At 35.8% G+C, this 24512-nt stretch overlaps 1 protein-coding gene across 2 annotated transcripts in view; it reads left to right on the top strand.

The window, feature by feature from the left end:
- AKAP6 (A-kinase anchoring protein 6) overlaps positions 1-24512 on the top strand; it is a 505318-nt gene that overhangs the window by 264424 nt on the left and 216382 nt on the right. The window contains exons 6-7 of one of the 2 annotated variants that reach the window (XM_049766574.1): positions 9443-9539; positions 10647-10810. In XM_049766574.1, the coding sequence (XP_049622531.1) occupies positions 9443-9539; positions 10647-10810 (261 nt within the window). Of the gene's footprint in view, positions 1-9442; positions 9540-10643; positions 10811-24512 lie in introns of both variants that reach the window. The other variant, XM_049766573.1, reaches the window with a different exon arrangement.

The raw sequence follows: 24512 nt of genomic DNA, 5'->3' as shown, positions 1-24512 counted from the left end.
CTGAAGGGATTTTTATAGAACAACTATAAGCTGTTCATGCTGTGTTATGAAATGTTTGAATTGAGTTGTTAGGATACACCAGACTCTGTTTTACAAGTATTAAGTACTTGTTTTCACAGCAACCCCATGAAGTTGGCACTGACCTTCTTACTTTTTACTGATGAGGAAACTGAATTACATAGGCATTGCCTGAAGCTAGTACAGTACATGATGCAAGAATCAGGATTTGAACCACTGTCCATCTCTAGAGCTTATGCTGGTCATCAGTTCTCCACACAATTTTTTGATTTTCAGATGCGCATGCACCCTCCCTGTTACACTAGTCTGTGCTGCTAGAGGACAGGTCCATTCTCATTTTGTTCGTAGCAATCTCTTCAAGCTTTGGGCAGTGCCTGCACCATTTCAGGGACCCCACAGTGATGTCTGCCACCTCAGACTTTTGAAGTCAACCTGGCAAAGGGGAGGCTGAGGGTCTGTAGCTAGAGCAACATTAGTCAGTACTGAAGAGAGGGTGGAGAAATCAATCAGCAGGAACTGATGATTGATTGGACATATGGATTTTGTTGGCATATTCTCACAACGTTTAGGATTTTCAATTCCTATGCTGAAGATGACTTGACAAAAGAATCTGGAACACAGAGAAGGTTGTGCTGCTGTTCTAATAACTCCTAAATTCCTCAGAAAAAAATGCTTCTGAATGACTGAAGATTTGGAAGAGCCTGGAGGTGGTTAAAAATAGAATGGCTACATCTGCCTGGGTCAGCTGAGGGACACAGATGCCCTGGGGTAGATGAGTGGGCAGATGGCCTTTGGGATTCTTCTTTTGAAAATTTTCTGGTTTAAAATAAATAAAAACTATTCTGAGCCACCTCTCCTTAACTGTCTGACTGTATGATAAAAAAAATCAAAGGGTCCAGCAACTGGAAAACTTTGAGTCCAAATGCCTGGGCTGTAGATAAGGAAACAGAAGCCCAGAAGGGTTAGATGACTGATCCAGGGACACTCACCGGAGGCAAAAGGAAGGCCTGACTACATGTCTGGTTTGTCCCCTTCCCTCTGCAATGTTCCTGTGTGGCTCCCACTGTGATCAGGTCTGTGCTGGGCAGTCTGATGTTTTCACTGGGGCACTGGCAAAGAGTTCCACAGAGTGAGTACTGCCTGCCACCTGGAAGTCCCCAAAAGTATTGTCTATTCTTGAGAAAGTTTGAAACCTAGGTGACATGAGCTACGTCTTAATGATGGTTCCCCCAATACACACAAAATTCTAGGCACCGTTTTCACACTTTACATTCACTTGTGCTAATTCTGTCATGGACTGAAAAGCTGGATGGTATTATTTTCATTTCATTGTATTTTTTTAAAAATGTTTTAATTTAAAAACTGTGGTTACAAGGTTAGTCATACTACAGAATTTTTTGACAGATAAAGTTGTTCATGATTGAGTTACAGTTATACAGTGTACTATAGCCTTCACCAGTGTGCATTTTTTATGACCATTTTACCTCTCACCTTCCCTGATGCCCTCTTTTCTCTCACTCACCCTCGTCCACTGCCGCCTTCTTCTTCTTCTTCTTCTTCTTCTTCTTCTTCTTCTTCTTCTTCTTCTTCTTCTTCTTCTTCTTCTTCTGTCTTGTTCATCTTCTTCCTCTCCTCCTCCTCCTCTTCTCCTCCTCCTCCTCCCCCTCCTCCTTCTCCTTCGCCTTCTCTTTCTCCTCTTCCTCTCTCTCTCTCTCTCTCTCTCTCTCTTCTTTTATGTCAATGTTATTGAAAGGGTGCCATGCATGTTCTTTTCATAGTAGACACTTCTCTTTTCAAATTGCACTCTGCTCTTTATGGCAAACTTCCTACCATGGACGGATTCCCTAAATCCTCATCTGTATTGTCTCTGGATATCATCCCCAGACTGTCATTAATTTGTTTTATATCCCACAGATTATTGAGATTATTCTATATTTAACCATTTTCCTCTGACTCATTTCACTCAGCATAATAGTTCCAAGTCCATCCATGTATAAGCAAATTTCATGACTTCATTTTTCTTAATGGCTGCATAGTATTCCATTATGTAGAAGTATCACAGTTTCTTTAGCCACTCATCTCTTGTCAGGCACCTAGGTTGCTTCGAGGTTCTGGCTATTGTAAATAGTGTTGTTATGACCATGGGAGTGCAGATTATATTTTTGTATTGTGTTTTTGTGTTCCTAGGGTTTATCTCTAGGAGTGGTATTGCTGGACACTCAATTTTTGGTATTTTGAGGAACATCTATATTGATTTCCAGAAAGGCTGGACTAGATGGAATTCCCACCAGCGATGAATGAGAGTCACTTTCTCCCTGCATTCATGCCAGCACTTGCTATTCATGTTCTTTGTGGTATAAGCCATTCTCTGTGGTGATGATACCACATTGTTCTTTTGATTTGCATCTCTCTAGTGATTAGTTATGTAGAACATTTTTATGTGCCTTTTGGCCATGTGCATTTCTTCTTTGAGGAAATGTCTGTTCATTTCTTCTCCCCATTCTTTGATGGAGTTAAACTTTTATTCTAGTTCATTTTTGTCAGTACCTTATATAAACTTAGATATTAACCCTTTGTCAGATGGATATTGGGTGAAAAGTTTCTCACATTCTGTGGGTAGTCTTTGTATCCTAGTCACTGTCCTAGTCCTTTAAAGTGCAGAAACTTCTGTTTAATGTAGTCCCATTTGTTTATATCTCCTTCCACTTGCTTGTACAATGGTGTTTCCTCCTTGAAGATGCCTTTAGTTTCAATGTCATGGAGTGTTTTGTTTATGTTTCCCTCTATGTACCATATAGTTTCAAGTCTGATATCAAGGTTTTTAATCCATTTTGATTTGTCTTTTGTGTGGGGGTTAAAGAGAGGTCTGAGTTTACATTTTTGCATGTAGTTGACCAGTGTTCCCAACACCACTAGTTGAAGAGGCTTTCTTTCTTCACTTTGTATCTGCTGCCCCTTTATCAAAGATTAATTGGTTAAATATTTGGTGGTCAGTCTCTGAAAATTCAAGTCTATTCTATTGATTTTAGGGTCTATCTTTGTTTCAGTACCATGTCGTTTTAAAGACTATTGCTTTATAGTACAATTTAAAGTTGGGGAAAGTAATCCTCCCATCTTCTTTATCCCAAGGAGTGCTTTAGTTATTCATGAGTGTTTGTTTGTTTATTTATTGTCAAATCCCTGTTATTTTGTGAGAATTTGTCTTTTTTTAAAATATCTTTATTTAAGCACCATGATTACAAACATGTTTGTAGTTGGGTTTCAATCATAAAAAAGACACTATTGTTCCAAGTGAATTTCAGGAATATTTGATCTTTTTCTTTGAAATATGTCATGGATATCCTTCAAGGAATTGCATTAAATATGTACAATGCTTTGGGAAGTATTGCCATTTTACTGATATTAATCCAATCCATGAGTAGGGTATATATTTCTATTTCCTTGTATCCTCTTTTATTTCTTGAAGTAGCATTTTATAGTTTTCTTTATATAGGTCATTTTATGTTTCAGAAAACTAAAGCAACAAAAACTAAAACTAAAGCACTAAACACAAATGCAATCTGAACAGATGGTGCAAACATTTTGTGGTGTTGCCCCATGCTCTTTTTATTTATCTACTGGGATCCTTCATTCGTAGAGGTGTTTTTATCTTATCTTAGATGATATTTGGAATCTTGATTTTTGCTTGTAATCGATTTTATTATTTTAATTTTTTATTTTGTTTTATTAGTTATTCTGGACCACACCTATAGTTCTTTGAGTCTTCTTTCCGTAGTGCCATAGACTTAGGGTTCCTCTATGCAAAGCATGAGTTTCTCCTGAGCTATCTCACTGGGTCTCTTTAGTTTGAATTCATTGTTAATTCAATGTCTGCATTATTTCTGAATTAAGTTTCTGGGTGGTTTCCAGAATCTATGGCATTGAGAAAACATATCTTTAATTTTTAGGACTGGCTTCTATTGATGGAATTGGGAGGAGGGAAGAGAAATGGTTTTCCACAGAGATTCATGGCTCCCTTCCCACTGCTTTCTACTTCCCAACCTCAGTGTAAGAGCCCCTCCTAGAACCCAGGACAATGCTGAGAACAGCTCAGTGACTCTGGTGTGTGTGTGTGTGTGACAATGTCCTAAGGAAGATAGCAGGTGACTTTTCAAATCTGCTTTTACTTACTGAATTCTTCTTCCTGCCTTTGTAAAAAAAAAAAAAAAAAAAAAAGGCAAGTTTTCATTTTCTTAGGGTAGTAAAATCTTTTGTGTGAGGAAAAAGTGTCAGCAAGTGCCTTATTCATCAGCATATATACCATCTCTTTAAAATGACAGTGGGAGTAAAAGTTCATCAGTTCAATATGTCTTTCACATTTGGAGACTCCTGACTAATAACCTCTGGTATTTATCATCAGAGCAGCCAAGAACTCAATTCTGGCACATGCTGCTCTCACGCACTGAACAATCTTTAAAAGAAAAGAAGACTTTTTTTCTCATTTTTTCTTCTTCCATTCATTTAGAAGAGAAATCATACCTTTTTTTAATTAAAAAAAAAAGCACTAAGTAACATCTGGCCTGTATTATCCTACTAGCCTCCTAAATGGCCTTCCTGTCTCCAGTATTGCCTTTTCAAGTCAACTTTACACAGGAGTCAGAGAGCTTTCTAGAACGTGGAAGTGCATCAGTCACTCTTCTGTGTTGTTGCACTTCCTTGACTCTTTCATGGCTATTGGAGTTAAGTACCATGTGTTGCCACGTACCCTGCTGGATCCCTGTCACAGTCACACCCAGCTGCCTGTGACTTCCTGGATTGTTTGTTAATTTCCACAGCGAACCATATGCAAATCAGTCCTTCCTTCCTTCCTTCCTTCCTTCCTTCCTTCTTTCCTTCCTTCCTTCCTTCCTTCCTTCCTTCCTTCCTTCCTTCCTTCCTTCCTTCCTTCCTTCCTTCCTTCCTTCCTTCCTTCCTTCCTTCCTTCCTTCCTTCTTTCCTTCTTTCTTTCTTTCTTTCTTTCTTTCTTTCTTTCTTTCTTTCTTTCTTTCTTTCTTTCTTTCTTTCTGTCTGTCTGTCTGTCTGTCTGTCTTTCTTTCTTTCTTTCTTTCTTTCTTTCTTTCTTTCTTTCTTTCTTTCTTTCTTTCTTTCTTTCTTTCTTTCTTTCTTTCTTTCTTTCTTTCTTTCTTTCTTTCTTTCTTTCTTTCTTTCTTTCCTTTCTTTCCTTCCTTCCTTTTTATCTTTCTTTTATTTTTTGAGGCCATACCTGTGCTCAGGGCTTACTCTGGTTTGATGCTCAGATATCATTCCTGACAGTGCTCAGGAGGTGCTGGGAATTGAACTTGGGTTGAGCATGTGCCAGGCAGGCACCTTAACCCCTGTACTATTGCTCTGGCCCACAAATTAATCTCCTTTTAACCAGTTCCCTGACAGAGTCTGCAGATTCTGGCTCCCCGAGTGGGTACCCACAACACCTACCTAACACTTATCACACATGGATGGAATACATCTCACAATTTTGTTTTCACTTAACTAAATTGGTAGTCAACTTTTAAATGTTGTAATCTTATTGACTTGGACATTTTTAGTTCACTTAAAATCTTATAACTGTTATAGAGCAAACCATATTTATATATTTATTCTATACAGTGTCATATAGGACTATTTACTTCATTTTTCTTTTTACCTGATCCACTATAACCTGCTCAAGTGAGGTTATAAAATTGTATATTAACTTTTGTTACTTTTAGACCTGACAAAGATGGCTTTCAATAACTGTGCATTTATTAATGTATGCTTTTTAAAAAACTGATATTAGGTTAGGAAATACTCACTAATACTTTTTATTTCTTTTGGTCATTTATGTGTCATAAGATTCATAGATCTCAGTGGGCCTGGCAAGTACTAATAGTTTTATGTGGTAATGATTAAATGTCTACACTCAAGAAATGATGCTAAAGTTAAGCCACTTTGGATCTTTAAATCTCTGTGATCATGTTCTTCCCCACTATTTTCAGTACAAGTTCTTAGGATATTTTACATTTGTCACAAGTTTTATTTCTGTAGTCGGGTTTTGATCTCAGTTTTATATCCATATAACCTCACTCCAATCAAATGGGCTTCAGAAATTTGAATGGACTATGATTAGATATAGTGTTTTGTTGTTTCTTTTTTTACTTCCACTTTGCGAAGTCTGATCAGAATCAAAATACAGTCAGCCTCCTCTGTAAGTTGGATCCTACCAAGGAGTAATTCACTTAGCTCTGTACCAAATTCTGGTGAGGGAGGTTAGAGATGGCCATAAAGAAAACATACATTGAAGCGGCGTTTGCCTTGCAAGCAGCCGATCCAGGACCTAAGGTGGTTGATTCGAATCCCAGCGTCCTATATGGTCCCCCGTGGCTGCCAGGAGCTATTTCTGAGCAGATAGTCAGGAGTAACCCCTGAGCACCACTGGGTGTGGCCCCAAAACTTACCCACCCCCCAAAAATATGTTGATAAATATTTGTTGTATCATTATTTAGATAGTCCAGTCCTTTGTCTAGTCACTGTATTTTCACTTCTATAATTACTCTCTTTGAGATGTTCAGTGCTTGTTGTTTTAAGTTAGGAGTTAACTTTAAAATGTCCAGCATTCCTCAAGGCCCAGATTACTAACATTTATGTAATTTCATATTATCAGTGAAACAGCACTATATTGCTTGCTTATGGTGATGCCATTGCCATAAATTCAGTCTTCAGAACACACCCTGCATTTTGGGGGTATGCTATGGATGTTACAATGGGACTTTATTTCATAAAGCATTGCATAGAAAATGCTTCAGTAGCATAACATAAATCTGTCCAAGTATCATATTCAAGGGTGGGGGGAAGAAGAAGAAAACCTTTCTTTCAGTTTTTCTTCCCTCAGGAAGAGGTAGACACCAAATGGGGAAGTTATAATAAAGAATCATTTAGTAACCAGAAATTTTATTGATAGTTTTGCTAACATACCATTTAGACTGTTTTTTTCTGAGGCTTATGTGAACCCCTTAATTAATAGTATTCATGCTTTATGGATGTCATTGAAAGCTAAACCAGATCGCACCCATTTGACTAGTTATAGTAAATGAGTCTATAACATCAAACTTGACAGTTTTTATTTTACCTAGTAATGATTTATAATCAATTGCTTTCACATCAAAAATTAAAATCAAATTGTATTAAAATTTTGTTTCACATCATTTGAGAAACATCTAGTTGTATCAACTGCATCAATTCTATATCTTTAGCTTCAATACTGTCAAATTATCCTACCTACTCCCAGGTCCTTAGTTTCTCTTTTGCTCAAAAACTCAAGATTTCCAACCATTCAGCTTGTGTGTTGTAGTAAACATGAGAACCAGAGAGAATGCCAGGGTGGGAGACAGTGAGATAGCTTATAGGTCTAGAGCACAGATTTTTGTGTGCCGAAGACCTGGCAACAGGGCATCTCAGAATCCTTCAGTCCCCACTGAACCCGAATGTGACCCCCTCATTTATATTTTTAAAGAATAGAGTGTGGCATAGTTTCAGAGTTGAAGATTTCCAATGCAGAAGCAAAAAGTTAATATAGTCATGTTTAGGTTACAAATGAACAAAATTTAAATGTTTCATAGAAAGCAAAGTAACCAAAAGTTTCAGAATCACCAAACACTGCCACATTTAATTTTATTCATTCAAATCCCTGCAGCTGAGATAGATTGACCAACCTGGGGGGAAGCCATCAGTGTCCTTTTCTGTCCTCTACCACTAATCTAATGATACGAGTCCTAATATTGGAGTCAGTCTTTTTTTTAATCAAAGTTCTTATCTTTGTATTTTTCAGTCTAATCTGCCTGTTTCCTGTCCCCATTTTCTTCAATTTAGTGCCTATTTTCTTAACTAATTTCTACTAAGTAAAGGAGCACACAGACTCCCCATTTATTCTCCAAAATGACACAGGCTGCATTTCATTCTTCCAGTAACTTGTCCAATGCCTTTGTTGCTAGATACCAGGCTTGTCCAGCTCTTCTATTCTTTCCTGGCCTACTGGACAATATGCTTTCTAAACAAATAAATAAAGCCCAGTTTTACAGTTTGTGGATGTTTCATTTTATTCTTACTGGGACTATATTACCTAGAACATCTATCAATTACTAATGTTAATTCTAGTACAATATTTACAACTAACTTTCAATGAATGTTCATTGAGCATAAAACATGTTGTCTATTTTAGATCCCCATCATGTCAGACCCCCAATTTTTTCACAACACATTTTAAAACTCATGCTAGTTTTAGTTAGTTCAAAGATTTTTAATCCCACAGATATGGTATTTTTTGGCATGCAGCTGACTCCTGGCACTGCATATAATCTCCTGATTTTGGTTTGTGTGGTCCCTAAAGAACAAAAAATAATTGGCAATGTTTAAATGGAAGATGTCCCCTTTAGAAAGTACAATTGATGTATTCCAATGGTTATCTATTCTTCACAAACATTTAGGAATAATTTTGATCCATTCCAGTGGATATTCAACACTTAAGAATACCTTATTTGTAACAAGGGATTCAGATACATATGAAATTGGTATTTTGAAAATTGCTTGTAATTTTTGGTAGCTAAATATGGAAAGAGAAGAAATGAAATCTGATAAATGCAATAACAGGAGGAAGCATATGGATATAACAGAGGTAACATAGAGGGGAATCATAAATTTGTAAGGAAGAAAGACCTGTTTCCTGAAAGAAATGGCTCTGAGTTAGAATTCAACCATTAGATGATAGTGGTTTGTGTCTTTTGGATGACTGTCATAAATTTAAAAAAAAAAACAAACCAGGATAAACTTGGTTGATTCTGTTATAAAGGAGTGTCCTATGTAAGGAATATACTTTAAAAAAGAAAGATTTCCAAGGCCGTTGACTTTTCTGTACAGCCAGCACCTAAATCTACCTTGGCATTTTATGGTTTGTGCGATAGCTGAGAAACAGAACTGAATTAAGCTCTACTATATTAATAGATTTATATATGTGCACATAATGCTAATATATTTTATGCTGCCAATTTTTATGGTTTCATAAATAGTGCAATCACTAGCAATTTTTTTAAACGAAGAAAAGAGCTCAGATGTGCCGGTAGAGATTCAGTGTATTTTATAGATCACTGCTACCCTTGATATAGCCTATGGGATATGACTTTTCATAAAAAAAAAAACACTAATGAATATCTAGATTTGTCAGCTGTTTCCAAAACAGATGTACCCTGCTAATCTAATGGAAATGTCTTGAGCCCAGATCTCGAGTATCAGTAGCTTTTAGTATTGCAAATTAGTTTGTCTATTGGGTAAATCAGCTTTGCGGTTCTTGATAAAAAATTGTGAGTAATTTTTCATAGATATGTTTTGTACTGAACTTCCCTGCTAGGGTGTGATCTTCCTATATTTCTCTTTACAGAGTTTCAAGTTGAATGTAGACAGTCATTGTGCTCTAAAGGAAGCTGTGGAGGAGGAAGGACACCAACTTCTTGAGCTTATTGCGTCTCACAAAGCAGGTAAATCCTCCTGAAATATTGCGAGTCTTTATGTCTCCAGACTATTAAGAATGAAGAAGCATTGCTGTAAATTACTGCATATATTCACTTTCTTATGTATTATTAATATTTACATTATCAGATTGACCTTCAAGATTTATAAATGTTTCATATACTGCATACAATGCTGTGATACTTATAAGATGAAATACTGCCTCCAAATGGTCTGTTCATTTTATTTGGGGCTTGCTGTTCGCCTGAGTTTCAATTGAAAGCACATTCCTGCAAACTTCAAGTTGACATGCTTTTTGATGTAGGTGTTCTGGAAATAACATTAAGATAATGAATGAGGATTGTGCATATAGTTAAAATGCATATGCACTAGAGTACTTATAGATATCATTACAGATATAAGGCAGGCAGTCTGATTATTTGCCAGTTCACACACATACATATTTCGCATGTATTTTGCTAGGCTTTCTGTTCACAGAGTTTGGGCATTAAACCAGTTCTTACTCAGTATTAATGTATTTATGAAAAGTAGATTAAACATGAAAAAATTTTTTATTTGGTTATACTTAGCCTCATAATAAAAGAACATAAGAGGATGAATTACAATTGGCCCTTGATTTGGGGCTTACATAGCTACATAAGAAAAGATCCGTATTAATCAGATGTGCTAATGCTAAAGACCACTGTCTTAATTTTAGCCATATACTCTATTTCTCATCAAGTTAACTTTTTCTATTTTCATAAATAATTCTAATGATTAAAAATTCTCCACACCCATATACCTGGGGCCTATTCTGTGAAATATAAGATGATATGAAGGTGATTTTTGTACATCATGAATTTGTTCCTCATGCCTTTTTTAGTCCACACATGCAAACTAATGATTACAAACTCTGCATGTGTGTGGTTACTCCTTGTTTGTGTCCTTATGCCTGATGTCAAGTCAATATTTCCTTTCTCTATTTTGAATGACAAATGATAATAGAGCAGGTGATGGTAATCATCATTTAAAATGTTTGTTGTTTGCAATCACTCTCTAATTTGCTGTGTAAAAAATAATAGCAGGTAAAACTATAGTCGATTCATACCTTGTGCTTTCCCCTCCTTTTGGAGAAGGACTGAAGGACATGCTGCGGATGATTGCAAGTCAATGGAAGGAGCTGCAGAGGCAAATCAAACGGCAACACAGCTGGATTCTCCGGGCTCTGGATACCATCAAAGCTGAGATTCTGGCTACTGATGTGTCTGTGGAGGATGAGGAAGGGACTGGAAGCCCCAAGGTAAGTGGCTTGAAGTTTGGTTTATTTCCTCTTATTTCTGTCTTCTTTTGAACTGGGCACCACTGAAGTTTTCTTTCCACCCCTAAGGCTTTTTGTTCTTACTGTGTAAACTTTACTTCTCTCTTCCTAACCCATTTTCTCTTTCTCTCTCCACCCTTCTCTCCTTCTCTCTCTCTCCCTCTCTCTTTATAAAATATATATATATGTATATATATACATTTATGTATATGCATGCTTATATAAACAAAATGAAATGACTTAGTTTAAAACAATGTTAAAAGCACACAACTTTCAAGTTTTCCAGAAAAAATCTTTTTTTAAATGTTAGGGTAGGAATGTACAATACTTTTAGGGGTAAGAGAAAGGGGAACATAAAACGTTTAGTAAACAAAACAGAAAACATTTTTAACATGAATAATCAGAATGGTTTTAAATTGTTTTGTTGCAACTATAAATCACTATAATCAGTGCAATCACTCAGCTCTGACATCCATTAGCCGCTTGGTTACAGCAAATTAACAAAGAAGAAAGAAAGTGATTCATTATCTCATTCCTGTTAATGACTATCAGATGCATTGCCTAATTAGGGGATGGTCATTGTAGTGGGAAGAAGGTCATATGCTTTGCAACAAATCTTTTAGCTCTGAGTGTAAGTTCCCCCATTATAGTACATACACTGAATACAACAAGTACTTTAAAAATTAATATTGACATATTTTGTTTATCTATTTTAAATTTAAAAAATAATCTCATACAGCAAATAAAATGAAACTTTCTATCAGGCACCCTTTATTTGCACATTGTATCACTGTTTTAAAGGTATCTTTGAATTTCTGTTGTGAGAAATAATTTTATTGATTTGATATTTTCACATAACAATTGTCTTTTGTATTCATTCTTTTATGAAAGTTAGTACAGAAGATTAATCTGATAATGGTTGTGCATTGAAACATTATGTAACATAGAAAAAACAGACTTAAAAGATTATAGCTTCTATGTCTGTCATGGACAGAGTAATTAAATTTTCATAAAGTTTCATTTATTCAGCATGCATCTGGATTGGCATTGTGGTAAATGTACACAGATCAAGTTAAACAAACCCTTTGTTCTTATACAATCATGGGATGCTGGGGAATTGAACCCTGGTCAGTCCTGGGTCATCTGCGTGCAAGGCAAATGCCCTATGGCTGTGCTATCTCTCCAACCTGACATGGAAGAGCTTCACCCAGATATCTTACACAGATATCTTACTACTGACCCATTGAGTACTTAAGTAGTATTTTTTTTTTCTTTTTTGGGTTTTGAGCCATACCCAGAGATGCTCAGGAGTTACTCCTGACTTTGCACTCAGGAATCTATCCTGTCAGTGTTCAGGGGATGATATGTAGTGCCAGGGAGCAAACTCGTGTTGACCGCACATAAAACAAAAAACTTACTCACTGTGCTTTCCTCCAGTCTTAATATTTAATTTTTGTGTGTGTGTGGTTTTTGGGTCACACCTGGCAGTGCTCAGGGTTTACTCCTGGCTCCATGCTTTGAAAATGCTCCTGGTAGGCACGGGGGACCATATGGGATGCCAGGATTCGAACTGATGACCTTCTGCATGAAAGGCAAACGCCTTACCTCCATGCTATTTTATTGAGCCTAGAACTTACTTTTTACATATAATCCTGTATTGGCTACATTTGATATACCAGGTACTATTCTACAGCTCTTTGTTGTTATATTATTTATAGCAAGAGACCTTTAGATAATCTTGTTATAATTACTAATGGAGAAACTTGGACACAGAGAAATTAAGTAACTTGCTTATGTTCCCACAGATATGAATAGCTGAGCTTGAATCTGAAGTGGAATCCTTTGGCCCTATAGCTCATAATGACCAACCATGTGATTTTCAATTTTTTGGACATGGCACAGTGTACAGGTGTGAAAGGATTGGAAATCACTGTTCTGGACTGAGCATGAAAATGTGCTGTTAGCTTCAGTGCTTGGTTCTTGCAATTTGTGGTAGTTTAGGTGACACACTTAAAAAGAGTGATTATTTTTTATAGAAAGTGATAGGAAAAGGAGAGGAAGTAACTGGAATTTGGCTGGGAGAAATTATCAGGGCATCAAGGAGGCCTTCCTTGAGGAAGCAACATTCTAAGATCAGGGCAATGATGACAGAGAGGAATTATGAGCAAGAGAAGTTGGATGGCTAGTTGTCAGGGAAAGGTAAGGGATGGCAAGCTAATGCTCTACTGATCTGCAGTATAAACTCACCCTGACTCAAGGGTAGAACAAGAGTGGACGGAGTGGGGCAATGAGGCAAGGATGGAAAGATGCCAAAGTGGAACAACAGAGAGGTATGAAATTATCTCCATTAATACAAATCCTGGGTTAGAAATTAGTATTTTTGAGCCATTGTGCTTTTGATTCAGTCCATTTTCTAGGAAGGTATTAAGAAAAATAAAGATAGTTTGGGTTGGGGTGTTGCTTAGTGCACTGTTGGACATATGCCTCATATATGTGAAACTTTGGAACCTCTGAAACTAAAATAACAATAAGCTGTTATTCTTATTTTATAGTAACCTATAGAGTAAGAGAAGGTAGTATCCAAATGAGGAGCAATGCCAGCTTTTCACAGCAATAATACTACATGCACAGGTTTTACCTTAGACAGATCAGAACCTCTTTGTTTGGGGCCCAGAATTTGCATTCCAGAAAACTCCCATCAAACCCTAGACTGGATTCTCAAAAGATCCTTCTTCCTGGGCTATAGTTCTTATGTGAATAAGAGTTTTTGTCACATTTATTTTTATAATAGGAAAAATATCAACCTAAATGTTTTAAACATAACATAATTTATTAATTATGCTATATATTATCCTAATGAAATATTAGCTAACCTTATGCTTATATGTAAGAACATGCATGAAGACTTAGGACCACAACCAATGATGTTCAGGGGATACTTCTGGCTCAGTGTAGGGGTTGTCTTTGGCAGTGCCTCAAGGATGTGATGCCAGGGATCAGATGAAGCCTCTGGTATGCAAAGCATGTGCTCCAGCCTATTGAGCTATCATTCCAGTACTGAAAATAATGTTTTAGAAGAGAATTTTAAATAGCACTCATAGAGGTATATAATATAAAATTATATAATTTAACTGTTATTGAGTATATTTAATACATGCAATGAATACATTTTTAATCTAAAAAGTTAAAACTCAAAAGATAATTACTTCATCAGAAAAAATGAAGAATATATCTAAAATACAAGAATTAGGTGATTAGCCTGGAGAGAGATTATGTGGAGGTCTGAGTTCTATCTCTAGCATTAAAAATATCCCTTTGAGCACTCTTAGGTGTGACCCCAAACTCCCTGGACCCTAAACATGATTTGAAAGGTAAAACTTGATTAGAAAGGTGTCATTGATCTGTGGGGACTGGGGATTTAAATTTAAATATCAGGAGGAAAAAAATAAAAACATCTGGTACTTAATGAATTCTGTTCCTCACTTTTCCACAAATAAAACAATATTTCTTTCTTTTGGAATCATCTTCAACTTGACCACATTTTTCCTGGAGTCATGTCCATTTCCAAAGAATCACCTGAGCATTTTACCCATTAATAGTATTTCTGTTTCAAAGCATTCTATGCCGCATTCTGCACAGTGCAGGCATCTGAAAGGGATGATGAAGAGATGAAGCTGCAGACTAGTCTTGCAGACACTGAGCCACAGACTTGCAGCCTCTAAACCAGATCTCTTTCCCTGTCTGGGTTGAATTTTCTCTAAGAAAACAAACTCATTCACTGTCAAGGGTAAAGGTGAAATCAATTTAAGACTTAGAAAATATATTTCTAAAGTTAAGCTTAGGAACCGATGGAGAAATCAAAATGATCATTCTATTTGTTTAATGTCTATAGATTGCTTCCCCTAGTCCCTTGGGCAAACATGAATAATAATAGGTGAACTCAGATTCTGAACTCAGACTTCTCCAGTCCAGGTCTTGAAATGTACTCCCTGAAGCTTCACTGCAACCTGGGGACATTAACCTTTCTTTGCTTCAAAATTCTTCATTTGTAAGATGTGGTGATAATATTCATCACAACAATTTAGGTTGCACATTTAAGAGCCGAAATTTTAAAAGCTCTTAGAACAGTGCCTGATATGAAATAAATCCTAGATAAAGGAAAAAGTACAGGCTGTATATTCTAGTAGAGGAGACAGTAAACAAATAGTTATAGTAGAATTTGATAAATACTCCAGTAGAGATGGGTACAAATTTCTCTGAGTTACAGAGAAAGAAATAACTACTCTTACTTTGAAGCACCATGAATATTTACAAGTTGCTAATGTTTGGAATGAAGGACAGTAAGGATCTTCGGTAGGGTGAAAGAACTTGGCAGAGAACTGTACGAAGACTTAAGTGGTGTTAAAGAAAGGGTGTGAGCTAGAATCATGATCATGTCCTGGACAGACCAGCTAGTCCTAGTCTGCACCAAGGTCACAATGTGATAACAAAGTAAACCTTAATGATCTGTGATTTGTGCACTGTTCCTTATAGGTTTCCAATTGACATTCTCCAAACCAGAGTCATCTTTCTCTATAGCATGTGTCTTATATGTATTGTTTAAACATGTTTTTTTATTGCCCTATTGTATTAATAGAGCAAACTTAAATAGGTTACCCTGGAGTCCTCCAAGACTAAAAACTGCATTGAACTTGTTATAACCGTGTCAATCTTCTTTCCCTGATGTGACCTTGTACAGGTCAGGTACAAATAGTGCCATGAAATGCATCTCCAAGCACAGCAGTTATGATCATGTATTTCATCTTAGACCTAAAGAGGAACTAAAATTAAAACATAATAAAAAATAACTCCAGAATTCATCTTCGGCTTACTTCAGAAGCTACTGGGAACTTGAGAAGCATAATAGAAAATCTAAGGAATATATCTAGGGGGTATTTTTCTTTTTTACCTTGTTTGAGAGACTGCAGAAAAGGACTTGGTCTTAGATATCTTGTAAAGAAGGAGGATAGGAGGAAATTCAAAGACTCTGGGAAACTTCTCCCGCAGGACTCTGCAGCATACCTTATTTGTTGTATTTCATTTCTTAAAAAAGTGTTTTCCCAGGACTGTGAGATCTTTTATACATGGAAATAGAAAGCAAAATTCTCCAGTTGTAGAAATAGAGCATCAGCACTCACATCCAAGAATTGAAAATATGCTTATAATTATGTGTTTTATTTTAGGATAGATTGGTGAAATTTTATCACCTTAAAGTAGGCTTTTAGTATGTTAACTTTTATTTTGGATTAAAGAGATTTTGAAAACTGTGAATATTTACTCTGTCAGAGGCTGCATTCTATTTTTGACCTTTTAAGGCAAAATCTACAAATCTTAAAAATTGAGAGAGCAGATGTGACTCAGTGGTGTAACACATATTTTCTATGAGTGAGGCCATGGGCTTGATTATGACACTGAGACAAAGAAAAATCCTGGGCCAGAGAGATGGCTTGATGGGCTCAGAGCACTTTGCCTACAGGAGTCCCAGGTTCCGTCCCAGTCCCTGACACCGCATGTTCCCCAAGTACAGAGATGGAACATCAGGGCTATATCCCTCAGAAACAAAACAAGAAAAGAAAAATCCACAAAGCAACCAGAGTTCAGGCTTGCACATTGCCTACATGTATTAAATAAAGGCCAACATTTCTCTATACAATATCTCAAACGGCATCACAGAGATACACATAAGCAATCCTCCTTGTCCTCTTTAAAGAAATAAAGATTTAAAGAAAAAGAAAGATTGATAATTTTATTGTGAAGTCATAAACTTTTCTAGCTATTAGAACGATGACCTAGCTAAGTTTTAATCGATATCTTTAACTCCCAAGTGAAAGGAAACAGAGGGTTAACTATTTTGAATCCAGCACTATGTTTATTTTATCTATCTTCTGTGAGGTTCTTAAATGTGGTGTAGTATCCCTTTGGAAAGCAATAACAAATGACTAAGGTCATCAACATTATCACTTTAACAATATCAAATTTCTTTTGGTGGGGTTCTCAATCAGTGCTCCTGACAGCAGCAGGGCTTCTGGGAACCACATGGTGCCTGGGATGGGGCTAGAACTTTGGTTTGCCTGGCATGTAATCAGCTCATGGATATTTCTTAAATCTCTTTAAATCTGTTCAAATTGTTAGGTAACAGTCTTAGAGATGAATTGAGAAGACCCTGTAGTGATCTCAGACTTGTCACAGACAATCTTGCATTTCTTTAGATGTCAAGTGAGGGCAAGACTAAGATTAATATACATTTTTAAAATTTGTTTTCCAGATACACCTTAATTCAGTACTTATGGGAATTTGGGATGACAAGTTTTAACTGAAGGTGGAGAAAGAAGAGGATTGAGGGCATTTTCTAAGATATTTTCTTTGTATGATATAGTTTTTACTTCGTGGGTAAAATGCATCTGGATATTATTATCTGGAATGAGATTGGATCCTGATTGTCCCAAAGTAGTGTCTCTGCATTCTTTTCTTTTTTGGCTCACTTGTTGTGTCTTTTAACACAAAAACACCATTAAGGTCATAAATGGGAATTGCATTTAAATGTTGTTACTTTCATATCCATATCCACCAACATACTAGTATATATACATATATATTAATATATATAATACTTTGCTCTCTTCTGCATGCATAAAGAAGCACAAATGTAAGCTGTGTAAAGGAACCAGCAATGTTATAGTAAAATTAAATTGTGCCTTAAGTAGTAGAAAGGTAATGGGTAAAGGCTGGCTATTATTTATGGAGTGCTGACAGAGTGCTGGGTCGGAGTGGGGCCAGACACAGAGAAGTCATGCTTTTCTGCTCAGTGGTCTTATCATGTCAGTGTAAGCACACACTGGAACATCTTGTCTAATGTAGATTGCCCTATCTTAGATCTGGAATAATAGATCACCTAAGATTCAGATCATCTTAATTAGGATGCTGGCAGATTGAAATGAAAAGGGATTCTTGATGCAAGCAAATGAGTTTTGAACACATTAGCAATTCCACTTCTCCCTTGCAGAATTCTTCCTGAAAGTCTGTATATATACACACATATATACATTTATACATATATTACTCTTTGCCTGCCAAACAATCTACATGTATATACAGATATGCGGTACCAAGGGAAAGTACATTCTGGATTCTTCAGTATTCCTGTTTCTTTGTTATCAGAAGGGCAACTTTTCTTCTAAAGTGGCTTTGAAAGATAGAAACAAAACTGAGTCGTTTCTTTGAAATTTAGTTTTGGTTACTAAATTTGTGATAGCATCACATAAAAGATTGCTTCTATAATCTCCTAGAAGCACTTAAATTTGCATTTTATCAGATGCATGAGTAGATCCAGAATGAGGATTTTTGTTTTAATTGCCACCCTAACAAGGTGACTGAAGTGGTTGAGAGAATGGAAATACTTAGGAGGTCAAAAGGTGACTTAATTCAGCCCCTTGTGATCTCGATATTATATTAGACCATACTTTTTTTACTTATTTCAACCAATTCTTCCATGACTGGTGGCTTTGGGAATGGAAGCATTACACTCTGCAAAAAAGTGTGAAATTCTTTGGTGTTTGTAATCAACACAGAAAAATGTCATTAATAGACACAGGTAGTTTTTCTCTTACTTAGTCAAAGAATTCTTGGTCTCTGAATATAAAATGTCAAGAGTTGTAAAGATGTGCTGTATTAGACACAACATCACAAACTACAAAAAAGTAGCATGACTCACTTTTTAAAAATCCACTATGTCTATTTTAAAGTCAACACAGAATACCTAAGGGGTCACAGAATGGTTTGCACATGGCTGACCCAAGATGGACAGCGGTTCGATCTTCTGGCATCCCATAAGGTCCCTCAAGCTAAGATTGATTTCTGAGCATTTAGCCAGGAGTAACCCCTGAGTGTAACCAGGTGTGGCCCAAAAGTAAAAAACAAAACAAAACAAACAAAAAGAAGTAATACCTGAGAGCATTTTTCTAGTGTATGGTGGAGGTGAATGTTGTCTTCTAAACTAGGAGTATTTAAGTGCAAAAAGAAAGGCAGGACATATAATTGTTTCTATAAATGCATTAATAAGTCAATTATTGAAAAGTAAGAAAGAATAACCTCAATATGTGGCTTATACTTTTTCCCAGAGTTGTTCTTTCTGACTAGAGAGCAGGCTGAGCTAGGGAGAGCCCAGCTAAATGGATCACTAATTTGGCACTTGTATTAATGCCTCAAGTCTCCCCAAACACAGCAGCTTTGAAAAGTTCTCAGTCCTGCATTCTACACCTTGAACTCTCCAAATATGTTTAACTGCACTCATATCTAGTATCTCATATCTAGTGACATCAAGAAGCACCACAATGTCTACAATTCTGGCTTTTTATTTCTCCTCAGACCAGTAGAAATACATTTATGTGGTTCCTATGCCAATAGAGAGCGAACTGTGTTTTTGATGTATGCTGTGCTCTTCACCATTAATACAAAATATTCACAAACTCACCTCCTGAAGCACCTAAATGAACATGAATACTTCTCAGGAAATATGAACTAGATTGGAAATCCAGTTAGACCCAATGAAAGGGACCATCTTACTGCAGCTTTCAAGTCTTGCATTGTGATAGGCTGTGGCTTCTCATCTTTTTATTTAGTATGTGGAGAGAAGCCAGTATTTGTTTGACTCCCATCAACATTTCCATTCCTAGGAATGAGCAAAACTATGCACATCCCAGTGGAAATGGAAGCAAGGGAAAACTGAAGCAAAAGACAAAGAAAAAGAGAGAAAAAATATTAACAGAGGGAATTAAATAAGCAAGTACAGTATATGCTACCCTTCTGTCTTTAAAGGCTATTATTCTCTTCCCTGCCTCTTCCTCAGCCTTTCTTCCTCCCTTTCTTAATATATGTGCTGCTGAAGTGAGTACCCTTCTTTTCTTCTTTTCTCTCTCCCTCTCTCCTCTCTCATACCATTATTATCCTGTAAAAGTAGAATACCAATGACACCTAAAGTAAAGAGTAGTCGTTTGAATGTGATTTTATAGGAGGAGAATCAAAAGGATTTTGCATACAGAGGATGAAAGGCTAAGGAAAGAAGCAATGATGCATTAAAATAGTTGAGCCTTGAGCAGTAGGAAACTGGCATTACTATTAACTTGTTTTTGGTTACATTTTTATTAAGAGTGGATTTGAAAGTGAAGTATAGCATCTCAATGTCTAATAAATATAACAATATTCGTGTGTAAACTTGTGTATAGATGTTTTTGTAATCTTCACAGATTATTCCAAAGTATATGAAGCTTGGAAAACAATTCTATTACTAAATAAAATAAACCTGAATATTTTCTATTTGTGCAATGTTTGATAGTGCAATACTCAGTGAAAATGCGGACATGGAGCCTGAAGTAGTGGCTAATAGTTTGGCAGCCAAATAGAAATGATAGCTATAGCCTTGGAAGTTCACTTGAATAAGAATGACATCATTGTGACATGATTTACATTGTCATGTTAATCTCCACTTTTATGGTAAAAAGATCTACACATCTTTTATGGTATATTTTTGTTCTTGTTATTGTAGAGCCAAAATCAGGCAGTGCTCAAATTCAAGATGAGTGCTCCTCCACTTGAGCCACATCCCCAGCCTTTATGGATAGCTTTTCAGGTGCTTATATTCGACTATAGTTGCCAACACCTCAGAACTTCAACTTGTATCTTCAGTTTCTTTGTTTTATTCATCAAAAGCATTATTTAAACTAAAAATTTTAATTTTATATACAATATTCATGAGAATAGTGCATTTTATGAGTATACAATATTACATAGCATCACATATAACACAATACAATATTCATAAGAAAAGCTAAAGAGAGAATTCCATCTTGCCTGCTCATTTTCATGATACTTTATCTTAGCTGTGTAAATAATGGCACAATATATCTTTATCCTCTCTTCCTTTTCATAGTTCTTTCCTATTTCCTTTGTTTCATGCTTTTATTGTAAATGAAACAATTTTTGAAAGAGATGTTTCAACTAGTTTCCCCCTAAATAACTAGTTGTTTATACCAAAAAAGAAAAGGTATGACTTTATTGGTTATTAATTTTTTGGTCAGTGCTGGGGTTGATGCCAGGACTTTGTGTAAGTGAGGTATACATTATATCACTGTCATCAAACCATATCCCTTGTCCTTTATTATTTTTGTGCTATTTTTGGTCATGTTTACTTGGTTAATTATTTTAATAATTTTAAAGTGTTTTAATCTATTTGCTGATCAAGTATGCTTTGTGTTTTTTCTTTGGAAAATTCTAAAAGCATCTAATGTGACTTAGCAGCTGACCAGCATACTGGTTGATGAAATTTGTACTCTTTACTCTAAAGCTTTATAACAAGATTAAGTGAGATTGAACTTGAAAAGGTAAAGGTCTCTAAATTGACATAAATTCAAAGGGCAGAAGTGGATCATACCACTTTTTGAATCTCTAACAAAGTCTAACCTCTGACATATTATGTTTGATGTACTATCTGTGTGCATACACATCTTTCTATCAAATGATGAATGAGAGTTAGCTAACAAAATCAACTCTGTAGTCTTCTAAACCTTAGTAGGATATACAGAATCAGGAAACTCTGCTCTGTAAAATGACCAGTATCATTTGATGAAGTTGTATTTTTCTAAAACACGGTCAGATTTATTTCTATGCTATTGTTAACCTGACCGCTTTCCTGTCTGTCATTAGATACATTTATAATCAGATAAATAACAAATTTTATGTTGTAGTTTTTTGTTATACAGAGAGGGTAATAAGGCATCAGATTAGGGAAAGAATAGCCCTAAAGAAAGGAATTACTGGTGTGTAAAAATAGACTATTTGTAATATGGACCCAGAATACACCAGCTAACCTGTATGGACTAGAAGATAATCATTGTAATGATCCTTATTCTTCATGCTGTTTGACTGAATTGCCTGTATTAAACTTAGGGAAAAGTGCTCACTCATCCCTAGAGAAAATTCTATGTAGAAAAAGGGGGCTACATTTCTCTGCACTTTTATTTAGAAGACCCTTCCCATTCTGCAGGAGCTTTCCTGTCCTCTCTTCTGTTTAATTAAATCTCTTCTGAGTTTGGCCATTTCATTTTGTCTTGCTTTCAATTTTGACTACTTGAGGACAAGAACCCAAGTACTTTAACATTTCTGAGGGAGTATTGATCTATTTGTGACATCAGAGACAATAGTTGTTTCATCACATGTTTTGACTCTCATACTTAATCTGCATCTTCTGAAGATTCAACCATCATTTAAGAGATACACATTTTGGATTATATGGAACTTAGAAAAACTTTTCTTTGACTCAGCTCTTATCTCCTTTTAGATCCTCAAGCTCAGAGTTTTCATTTCTTCCCTTGTTGAAGCCAAACTAATACTTACATAATGTAGACTTAATGTGAGGTTGACTCTTAGACCCACTCAGTAGCAATCATGAATAGTAATTGCTAGAGCTGATGGCAACTGGTTAATGTATTAAAATTTTCTTCGTTATTCAAGACATTGAAGTTTCTGAGACCTCCTCGGTGCCTTTGATTTCCTTATATAGTTGCACAATGTTTTTTATCTTCAAACTATTCTAAAACTTTTATTTTTGGAAAATGATAGATTTTTGAGTTCTCATTGATAAATTCTTGTGTCATGATTTAAAAATAAATTTCAAGTAAATTAGACTAATACAACTCAACAAAACAAAGTGTGTTTTTTTCAGTCTTCAATGGTATTGCCATTAATATTGTGTTTTATATTGAAATCACATAATTTTTTTTCTTTTTTGGGCCATACCCGGTGATGCTCAGGGGTTACTCTTGGCTATGCACTCAGAAATTGCTCCTGGCTTGGGGGACCATATGGGACACCGGGGGATCGAACAGCGGTTCATCTGAGATCAGCACATTCAAGGCAAATGCCCTACCAGCTTGCCCGACTGCTTGCACCACTGCACGGCCCATGAAATCATATGATTTTTTAAATAAATTATAGCTTATAAATAGTACTGCTAGTCAATAATTAAATATGCTTTATTTTTGTTGAAGGCCATGAATTCTTTAATAATGTATGACAAAGGGAATAGTGATATTGCTAGCTTAAAATAAATTTAGAGATCTGAGTTTTTCTCTTTTGTAATTAGTTTTGCACTTTATCCATTTGTGAAATACTTTTTAATTATAAATTCCTGCTTCAGACCTTTAACAAATAATATCTTTTTTTGGGGGGGGCACACCCAGCAGTACTCAGGGGTTACTCCTGGCTGTCTGCTCAGAAATAGCTCCAAGTCTCTCTTACACACAAAAAGCTTAATGACTTTTTTTCTATTGATTAATATACATAAGAGAAACCAAGTAAAAGAGTTTGAAGATAAAATCTCTTTAAAAATCTTGCATTTTAAGTAAACATCATCTCACAACAACTCCTTCCACTGAATGTCTTGAAATAGAGACTCGTGGTCTGTTCTTCTCCTAGACAATCAATAGTTCTTTTTCCTCCCATAAATGGTAAAATTGGGTATTAGAAAGTATAGACACACTTCCCCTCATCAGAAAAAACAAAGTTGTGGATGTCGCATTAATAATATAATCATCAACAACAGCATCAATATTTATTAAGCTTAATTGGCAGACATGTGGACTGCCTAACCAGTACATATTTTTATTTGCTCCTCTAAAATTACCCATTTAGTCAGTTAATTTTTTTTTGCAATACTAAGGATTGAAATCAAGGTATCACACAAGCATAGTCTGCATTATATTGCTGAGATGCCTCCCTAGCCTTCAGTATACCATTTTGTACACATACTACCTTCCTCCATACATTACATGATTCAGGTAATGTGGGCCCTTTTTTCCCAGCCCAGGAACTGAACCATAGTGAGTCCATCAAGCAGAAGGGCTCCCCTAGCCTTGTCAGTGATTCAATTGGTGCCCTTCTCTAACCAGAGAAATGTAAAGAAAAATCTCTGCAGTGTTAGGGGAAATTTTTGCTTTCTCATAGAGAGAAATAAACAGGTAAGAAAGTTCTTTTTCAAATTCTTTCACAGAGATGCTTTCACAGGGACATAAAATGAACTATATTCATTCTGTCACTTTGAATAAAGTTGAAGACAAGGCTTATATGCCAAAGATGACAGAGGGCAAAGAATTCTTTGTATCATTGAAGAGCTGACTTAACCAACCCTGGAAAACTACCTCCTGCACCTCCAATATTATCTCTCTTGTTTAAATACCTTTTATTACTGGGGTAGATTTTTTTGTCGTTGTTGTTATTATAACACAAGTATCCTAAGCAGCAAAATCATTGTTTTAATGAATATTGCATAGGTGCCTAAGTCTTATTCTATTAGAATCCCTTTCTATGTGTTACGTTTAAATTATTTCTTTAAAAAATTTCCCTATTACTGAACTATCTTTTAAGCAAACAAAAAACTCAATTTCTTCTCAATTGCTGCCTGGAGCCTGTGCTCACAGAACTCTGTTAAAATCATCCATTAGTGCTCATGCATGGCTTCCTGTTATTAAGTCAAATAGTTTCTGGGCCTAAACTCCTAATGGGTGGTTTTAATTTAAAAATTATCAGCCAATAACTAATTATTGCCATAAGTATTTTATTACTTATCAATATTCTGATTGTTTTAATAATTGAT

The sequence above is a fragment of the Suncus etruscus genome, chromosome 2, assembly GCF_024139225.1.
Source record: "Suncus etruscus isolate mSunEtr1 chromosome 2, mSunEtr1.pri.cur, whole genome shotgun sequence".
In the NCBI taxonomy this organism is placed as follows: domain Eukaryota; kingdom Metazoa; phylum Chordata; class Mammalia; order Eulipotyphla; family Soricidae; genus Suncus; species Suncus etruscus.
Note: the sequence above shows the minus strand (reverse complement) of the source record. Positions and strands in the feature narration are given on the sequence as shown.